General features: G+C 59.7%; 1 protein-coding gene across 1 annotated transcript; it reads right to left on the bottom strand.

The window, feature by feature from the left end:
* Window positions 1–6,187: 6,187 nt before the first annotated feature.
* On the bottom strand, window positions 6,188–8,555 carry JUNB (JunB proto-oncogene, AP-1 transcription factor subunit). The gene has a single exon (XM_073587416.1). It carries the CDS (start codon window positions 8,406–8,408, stop codon window positions 7,566–7,568), a length of 843 nt encoding a protein of 280 aa, XP_073443517.1. The 5' UTR covers window positions 8,409–8,555; the 3' UTR covers window positions 6,188–7,565.
* Window positions 8,556–9,522: the final 967 nt, after the last annotated feature.

Here is a 9,522-nt window from a genome sequence, read left to right as displayed (position 1 = left end):
TTTACACTGCTGCACTGCTTCTTTTGATTGCCTGTTTTACATAAGCACCAGCTCTGTTTTGCCTCCTCTGTGCTTTATATTGCAGCTTTGCTTTTTCTGATCCATCAGTCACAAACACGTCTGATTGTAATCATAACAAAGAGTAAATACAGTGACCAGCAAAAATGAGTACACCCCAACAGATTTCTCAGAAAATCTTAAATTTCCTTTCAGAATGCACATTTCGTGGGGCACGTGAGCTGCTGGTGTCGGGGTGCACATAAGCTGCTGGTGTCGGGGCGCACATGAGCTGCTGGTGTCGGGGGGCGCACATGAGCTGCTGGTGTCGTGGGGCACGTGAGCTGCTGGTGTCGGGGTGCACATAAGCTGCTGGTGTCGGGGCGCACATGAGCTGCTGGTGTCGGGGGGCGCACATGAGCTGCTGGTGTCGGGGGGCACGTGAGCTGCTGGTGTCGGGGCGCACATAAGCTGCTGGTGTCGGGGCGCACGTGAGCTGCTGGTGTCGGGGTGCACATAAGCTGCTGGTGTCGGGGGGGGCACATAAGCTGCTGGTGTCGGGGCGCACATGAGCTGCTGGTGTCGGGGGGCGCACATGAGCTGCTGGTGTCGGGGGGCACGTGAGCTGCTGGTGTCGGGGCGCACATAAGCTGCTGGTGTCGGGGCGCACATGAGCTGCTGGTGTCGGGGCGCACATGAGCTGCTGGTGTCGGGGGGCACATGAGCTGCTGGTGTCGGGGGGCACATGAGCTGCTGGTGTCGGGGGGGACATGAGCTGCTGGTGTCGGGGGGCACATGAGCTGCTGGTGTCGGGGGGCACGTGAGCTGCTGGTGTCGGGGCGCACGTGAGCTGCTGGTGTCGGGGGGCACGTGAGCTGCTGGTGTCGGGGGGCACGTGAGCTGCTGGTGTCGGGGGGGCACGTGAGCTGCTGGTGTCGGGGGGCACGTGAGCTGCTGGTGTCGGGGGGGGGCACATGAGCTGCTGGTGTCGGGGGCACATGAGCTGCTGGTGTCGGGGGCACGTGAGCTGCTGGTGTCGGGGGGCACGTGAGCTGCTGGTGTCGGGGGGGCACGTGAGCTGCTGGTGTCGGGGGGGCACGTGAGCTGCTAGTATCGGGGGGCACGTGAGCTGCTAGTATCGGGGGGCACGTGAGCTGCTAGTATCGGGGGGCACGTGAGCTGCTAGTGTCGGGGGGCACGTGAGCTGCTAGTGTCGGGGGGGCACGTGAGCTGCTGGTGTCGGGGGGGCACGTGAGCTGCTGGTGTCGGGAGGGGGGCACGTGAGCTGCTGGTGTCGGGAGGGGGGCACGTGAGCTGCTGGTGTCGGGGGGGGGCACGTGAGCTGCTGGTGTCGGGGGGGGGCACGTGAGCTGCCGGTGGCGGGGGGGGGGGGACACGTGAGCTGCTGGCGTCGGGGGGGGCACGTGAGCTGCTGGCGTCGGGGGGGGCACGTGAGCTGCTGGCGTCGGGGGGGGCACGTGAGCTGCTGGCGTCGGGGGGGGGCACGTGAGCTGCTGGTGTCGGGGCGTACGTGAGCTGCTGGTGTCGGGGGGGCACGTGAGCTGCTGGTGTCGGGGGGCACGTGAGCTGCTGGTGTCGGGGGGGCACGTGAGCTGCTGGTGTCGGGGGGGCACGTGAGCTGCTGGTGTCGGGGGGGCACGTGAGCTGCTGGCGTCGGGGGGGAACGTGAGCTGCTGGCGTCGGGGGGCATGTGAGCTGCTGGCGTCGGGGGGCACGTGAGCTGCTGGTGTCGGGGGGGCAAGTGAGCTGCTGGTGCCGGGGGGCCCGTGAGCTGCTGGCGTCGGGGGGGGCCCGTGAGCTGCTGGTGTCAGGGGGGACTCGTGAGCTGCTGGTGTCGGGGGGCACATTAGCTGCCATCACTCCGTGCCCTTCATAGACGTTCACTTTCCCAGCATCTCAGTGATACAATACTCACATTTGTTGCATGTCTGAAGAACAGGTGAAAGTGACTCAGTGGCCAAGTGTCTCCTGATCTGACCCCAACCGATCACCTATGGGGAACTCTGAAGACACACGTTGTCATCACTCTCCGTTAAGGTCGTCCTTGGAGAATGGAAGACGTAAGATGTAATATGTCACCATCTTGTTCCTTCCAGGCCTAGAAGACTCGGTGCGGACCTTAATAATCATGGAGGTCATACACAATATAGGATTTAGGAGTAATGTTATAGGTTAAAAAATGTTCTCTGAATTGTCAGAATGTTGGAAATTGTGTCCAGTGAGATATTGATTAAAATCTTACTTTTAGGAGGGGGTGTACTCATTTATGCCGAACATCACTAACACAGGGAAGGATACGGGGTCATTGTACTGGATGGAGCCTACAGGTGACCACGACATGGTGGAACCTTCTGCTCCACGATAAAGGGACCTTATAACCATCTATCAGCCAATCACTGCAGAGAACCATGATGACATCACAGCCTCACATTATACAGGAGCAGGAGCAGCAGATTTATAGGCTATGTGCACACGTAGTTTTCTGTGGTGCAGATTTTGGAAAAACCACAGGTCAAAAAGACCTGCGGTTCAACACCTCTACAATGGAGAAGTGAAACCGCAGCGGATTCCGCACAAACAATTGACATGCTGCGGATTGTAACCTGCGGAAAAATCCGCAGCATGTGCACAGCCTTTTTGGTTTTACCATTGGAAACAATGGTACTGTACAACTCAGCAGAAACTGCTGCGGACCCGCAGGGCCAGAAACGCTGCGGATCCGCAGCAGAATCCGCACCGTGTGCACACAGCCATAGGGTCAGGTAGTAAAAGATGACAGGCGGGGTGTGATCCCAGGACATCGCATCACGGCAGCCTATAACGAGGCGATGACACCACCCAGAAAGGAGTCACCGGCTGATGACCCGTGGCCTGGGATGGATGGACGCCATATCCTGTATAGGGCGCCCTCCATAGTCACCGGTGTATAACAGACCCCCCCCATCAGAGTCCCGGAGCCAAGATTAATGCTGGACCTTATATGCAGGTCAGCAGAGCCCCCGGGGGTGACTACAGTCCTCACAACTGTATGAGGGGGCACAAGCTATATCCACCCTGTGCTGCCCCCTGGAGGCAGCACCACATATGTGCATGAACCTAGTACACGACTATGTTTACTCAAGCCCCTTTCTGGGGGCAATTCCCCCGGAGTACGGCCCTCATCATGTGCAGTGTGATTCCCCCAGAGTACGGCCCTCATCATGTGCGGTGTGATTCCCCCAGAGTACGGCCCTCATCATGTGCAGTGTGATTCCCCCAGAGTACGGCCCTCATCCAATCCGGTTTCCGCTCTTTACACTCCACTGAAACTGCCCTCACTAAAGTCTCTAATGATCTGCTAACAGCTAAATCAAATGGTCATTACTCCATGCTAATTCTCTTGGATCTCTCTGCAGCATTCGATACTGTGGATCATCAGCTCCTCCTCACTATGCTCCGTTCCATTGGCCTCAAGGACACCGTTCTCTCCTGGTTCTCCTCCTATCTCTCTGACCGCTCCTTTACTGTTTCTTTTGCCGGTTCCTCCTCCTCTCACCTTCCCCTTACTGTTGGGGTCCCCCAAGGATCGGTTCTAGGCCCCCTCCTCTTCTCCTTGTACACTGCCCCTATTGGTCAAACAATCAGTAGATTTGGTTTCCAGTACCATCTCTATGCTGATGACACCCAATTATACGCTTCTTCTCCTGACATCACGCCAGCCTTTCTAGAAAACACCGGCGATTGTCTAAACGCTGTGTCTAATATCATGTCCTCACTATATCTGAAACTGAACCTGTCAAAGACTGAACTCCTGGTGTTTCCTCCCGCTACTAATGTACCTACACCCGACATTGCCATTTCTGTGTGTGGTTCCACTATTACTCCCCAGCAACATGCCCGCTGTCTTGGGGTCATACTTGACTCCGAGCTTTCCTTTGCCCCCCACATTCGATCACTGGCTCGCTCTTGTTATCTGCACCTCAAAAACATTTCTAGAATTCGACCTTTTCTTACTTTTGACTCTGCAAAAACTCTTACTGTTTCTCTTATTCATTCTCGTCTCGACTATTGTAACTCTCTTCTAATCGGTCTCTCTCTTACCAAACTCTCCCCTCTCCAATCTGTCTTGAATGCTGCTGCCAGGATCATATTCCTCACCAATCGTTACACCGATGCCTCTACCTTGTGCCAGTCATTACACTGGCTACCCATCCACTCCAGAATTCAGTATAAACTTATTACCCTCACCCACAAAGCCCTCCATGGCTCAGCACCACCTTACATCTCCTCCCTTGTTTCAGTATACCACCCTACCCGCGCCCTCCATTCTGCTGATGACCTGAGGTTGGTATCCTCAATAGTCAGAACCTCCCACTCCCGTCTCCAAGACTTTACACGTGCCGCGCCAATTCTTTGGAATGCACTTCCCAGGTCAATGCGATTAGTCCCCAATCCCCACAATTTTAAGCGTGTCCTGAAAACGCATTTATTCAGACTGGCCTATCGCCTCAACACATTAACCTAATCTATCCCTGTGTGGCACAGCCAAAAGTTTTACCATAACCAGATTTCCCGCATCATGTTCCCACATGCTTTATGCATCCATTAGCCCTCTGTGTCTGTACTGTTACACACTTAACAATATGGCTGGTCCATACAATCAGGGCAACTGTTACCACCCACCTTTCGTGTCTACCTCTTTCCTCATAGACTGTAAGCTTGCGAGCAGGGCCCTCACTCCTCTTGGTATTTGTTATATTCTACTGTATGTGATTATTGTTATGCTGTAATGTCTATTGTCTGTACAAATCCCCTCTGAAATGTAAAGTGCTGCGGAATATGTCGGCGCTATAAAAATAAAATTTATTATTATCATGTGCAGTGTGATTCCCCCAGAGTACGGCCCTCATCATGTGCAGTGTGATTCCCCCAGAATATAGGTTATGTTCAATGAGATCCCTCCGGCGCACGGCTCATGTGCGGTGTGATTCCCCCAGTGTATGGCTCTCATCCTGTGGGCTGTACCCCTGCAGACACATATTGGGGGTGCTTCCCCCGGAGTATGGCTCTCACCACCTGGGCTGTGCCCCTGCAGACGCATATTGGGGGTGCTTCCCCTGGAGTACTGCTCTCATCCTGTGGGCTGTGCCCCTGCACTTATTGGGGGTGCTTCCCCCCCAGTACCGTTCTCATCCTGTGGGCTGTACCCCTGCACAGTTATTGGGGGTGCTTCCCCCGGAGTATGGCTCTCACCACCTGGGCTGTGCCCCTGCAGACGCATATTGGGGGTGCTTCCCCTGGAGTACTGCTCTCATCCTGTGGGCTGTGCCCCTGCACTTATTGGGGGTGCTTCCCCCCAGTACCGTTCTCATCCCGTGGGCTGTACCCCTGCAGTTATTGGGGGTGCTTCCCCCGGAGTACGGCTCTCATCCTGTGGGCTGTGCCCCTGCAGACGCATATTGGGGGTGCTTCCCCCGGAGTATGGCTCTCATCCTGTGGGGTGTGCCCCTGCAGACACATATTGGGGGTGCTTCCCCCGGAGTATGGCTCTCACCACCTGGGCTGTGCCCCTGCAGACGCATATTGGGGGTGCTTCCCCTGGAGTACTGCTCTCATCCTGTGGGCTGTGCCCCTGCACTTATTGGGGGTGCTTCCCCCCAGTACCGTTCTCATCCTGTGGGCTGTACCCCTGCACAGTTATTGGGGGTGCTTCCCCCGGAGTATGGCTCTCACCACCTGGGCTGTGCCCCTGCAGACGCATATTGGGGGTGCTTCCCCTGGAGTACTGCTCTCATCCTGTGGGCTGTGCCCCTGCACTTATTGGGGGTGCTTCCCCCCAGTACCGTTCTCATCCCGTGGGCTGTACCCCTGCAGACAGTTATTGGGGGTGCTTCCCCCGGAGTACGGCTCTCATCCTGTGGGCTGTGCCCCTGCAGACGCATATTAGGGGTGCTTCCCCCGGAGTATGGCTCTCATCCTGTGGGGTGTGCCCCTGAAGACACATATTGGGGGTGCGTCCCCCGGAGTATGGCTCTCACCACCTGGGCTGTGCCCCTGCAGACACATATTGGGGGTGCTTCCCCCGGAGTACGGCTCTCATCCTGTGGGCTGTACCCCTGCAGACAGTTATTGGGGGTGCTGCCCCCCGCAGTCCGGCTCGGTGGTGTAATGAAGGCTGCAGACAATCGCACATCTGTAAACAATCATTTTACTTAAATACAGAAACTACATAGAAAACATCTGGAGACGGCGCAGTATAAAAACAGACAAAAATAAGCTCCGACACTTCCAAGAAATCTCCGGCAGCGAAGTACCTTAAATAAACTACTGTGCATTAAATACTTATAACCTTAGAGGGGCAGGAGGGTGGTCCGAGGCCTGCGGAGCCCCCCTGCCCAGCTCTACAGCGGAGGTGGTGCTGTGTGCCCGGCCTGCCCAGCAGGACCCTTCCTCCGCACAGCACGCACCCCCAGCGATAGGAGTCACAACGTTGGTCTGTAAACCTCACACTGGAAGAAATCCAATATTTGCACTTGTCGTGATCGCCAGTCAGGTGCAGTCCCCATTACAGTGCGTGACTGGCGAGGGTGGTCCCTATACCACAGGCCGTGCCCGCCTCCCCTCCATGCCAGTCACATGCCCTCTTCCTCATTTCACATCGTGATACAACACAAATTAGGAAGACATTAAGTGCTGGCGGGGGAAGGGATTAGTCAGCGCACAGCTACGATTAACCCTGCCGCTGCCACGTGGGCAAAGGAAAGGTTAATAGACTCCCAGCACCTGATTACTGAGGGTCCACAAGTCTCAGCACTAGAAATAAAAAACGGCTGGGGCTTGTAGTTCCTCAGTAAAGAGGGAAGAGTCTCTCCCAAGTCATGGTCCTTAGAGCAGCAATACCATGGATGGGTGGCATCAGCCCCCGATAACAAGTCTCTCCCCGCCGTGCCCCCCGCGGGCTCAGTCTACAGATGGGATGCACCCCACCCTCTGGAGTCTTCACATGGGGCAGACAGCAGGGGGCGCTCTCTGAAACTCTGGTAGATTAGTCTGTAACCAGCAGAGGGCGCTGTAGTCTTTCACCCCTAGCACCGATGTCCACTGGATGCTGTAGGTCAGTAGAGGGCAGAGTCCGACCCTCCGGAGTGTAAAGATAGGGAAGACAACAGGGGGCGCTGTAGTCCTTATCCACCCCAGGCATTCAGGTGTTGCAGGCCAGTCTATAGACAGCACTCTCCCCAACAGGGGGGCGCTGTAGTCATCCACCTTTGCCACCTACATGTTGCAGGTCAGTCTATAGACAGTAGGGGGCGCTGTAGTCCTTATCCACCCCTGGCATGCAGGGCCCACTGGATGTTGCAGGTCTTTAGACAACAGGGGGCGCTGTAGTCAACCTTGCAGGTCAGTCTATAGACAGCAGGGGGCGCTGTAGTCATCCCTGCAGGTCAGTCTATCGACAGCAGGGGGTCCTTAACCACCCCTGGCACGGACACACTGGATGTTGCAGTCTATAGACAGCAGAGGGCACTGTAGTCATCCTTGCAGGTCAGCTCCTCGGGGGCGGGGCCTCAGTACACCGCGTGCCCCTTGCCCCCCAGCAGCAGCTGGCAGCCGTGGCGCGCATGCTCCCGCACCCGGCCCTTCAGCTGCTCCACCTGCTCCCGCAGGGCCCCGGCGGTGCCGCTCAGGCCGCTGTTCTCGCTCTTCAGCTCCCGCACCTTGTCCTCCAGGCGGGCGATCCGCTCCAGCTTCCGCTTGCGGCACTTGGTGGCCGCCAGGCGGTTCCGCAGCCGCTTCCGCTCCACCTTGATCTTCTCCTGCTCCTCCATGTTGATGGGGGACAGGGGCGCCGGGGTGCTGTCTCTGCTGCCGCCGGCCTCCGGGACGGTCTGCGGCTCCTCCTTGAACACCGGGCCGTAGCCGGCGGCGGGCGGGAGGTAGCTGATGGTGGCGGACGGCTGGCGGTAGCAGTTGTAGGCGGACAGGTTGGTGTACACGGCCGGGTCCCCCCCGAACAGGCCGCCGGTCACCGGGGACACGCTGCTGCTGCCGCCGCTCAGGGACACGTTGGGCGGCGCCACCTCCCGGTTCATCTTGTGCAGATCGTCCAGCGCCCGCACGAAGCCGTCCACGAAGCCCTCCTGCTCCTCCGTGCCGCCCCGGTAGTACAGCTGCCCCCCGGCCGGGCTGCTGATGACGCCGGGCCCGCTGTGGATGATCAGTCGCTCCAGCTCCGGGGCGGACATCTTCAGGCTCGGCTGCTCCGTGTAGTAGGACATGTCGGGCTTCGGCGTCCGGTACTGGTCGGCGAGGGAGGCCAGGCCGGGCTTCAGCAGAGACGCCTCCGGCCGGGAGTACGGGGACAGCATGGAGTCATCGTGGTAGAAGGGTTGCTCCATCCTGGAGCACATGAGACCGGGCAGAAGGCGGGAAACTGGTGAGCGGACAGGCGAGCGGCGGTCACTCCTCTCCTGGCACTGGCAGCGCTGTCACACGGAACCTCAGCTCTCATCTGACAGCTCTGCCCGGGCGCCATAGGCTTTATACTGCGACCCGGCCCCCGGAAGCGACAAGACGAGCGCTGATTGGCCCAGACATTAGGGACGTCACGGCTGTCTACGTGAGGAGAGGGGAGGCGTGCGTGTGACGTCAGTGCCAGGAAACTCGTGCTGCTTGTAAACAGGGGGGAGGGGGGAAGGTTGTCAGCCCGGGAGGATGGAGGGAGGACGGAGAAAGGACGGGGGAGTGCAGCCCGGGAGGACGGGGGGGGAGGACGGGGGAGTGCAGCCCCGGGAGGACGGGGGGGAGGACGGGGGAGTGCAGCCCCGGGAGGACGGGGGGGGAGGACGGGGGAGTGCAGCCCCGGGAGGACGGGGGGGAGGACGGGGGAGTGCAGCCCCGGGAGGACGGGGGGGGAGGACGGGGGGGGAGGACGGGGGAGTGCAGCCCCGGGAGGACGGGGGGGGAGGACGGGGGAGTGCAGCCCCGGGAGGACGGGGGAGTGCAGCCCCGGGAGGACGGGGGGGGAGGACGGGGGAGTGCAGCCCCGGGAGGACGGGGGGGGAGGACGGGGGAGTGCAGCCCCGGGAGGACGGGGGGGGAGGACGGGGGAGTGCAGCCCCGGGAGGACGGGGGGGGGAGGACGGGGGAGTGCAGCCCCGGGAGGACGGGGGGGAGGACGGGGGAGTGCAGCCCCGGGAGGACGGGGGGGGAGGACGGGGGAGTGCAGCCCAGGAAGACGGAGGGAGGACGGGGGGAGTGCAGCCCCGGGAGGACGGGGGGGGAGGACGGGGGAGTGCAGCCCCGGGAGGACGGGGGGGGAGGACGGGGGAGTGCAGCCCCGGGAGGACGGGGGGGGAGGACGGGGGAGTGCAGCCCCGGGAGGACGGGGGGGAGGACGGGGGAGTGCAGCCCCGGGAGGACGGGGGAGTGCAGCCCCGGGAGGACGGGGGGGGAGGACGGGGGAGTGCAGCCCAGGAAGACGGAGGGAGGACGGGGGGAGTGCAGCCCCGGGAGGACGGGGGA

Source organism: Dendrobates tinctorius, unplaced genomic scaffold (assembly GCF_039654945.1).
Source record: "Dendrobates tinctorius isolate UK_male_01 unplaced genomic scaffold, ASM3965494v1 ptg000099l, whole genome shotgun sequence".
Lineage (NCBI taxonomy): Eukaryota > Metazoa > Chordata > Amphibia > Anura > Dendrobatidae > Dendrobates > Dendrobates tinctorius.
This window is presented reverse-complemented; position numbering and strand designations above follow the sequence as displayed.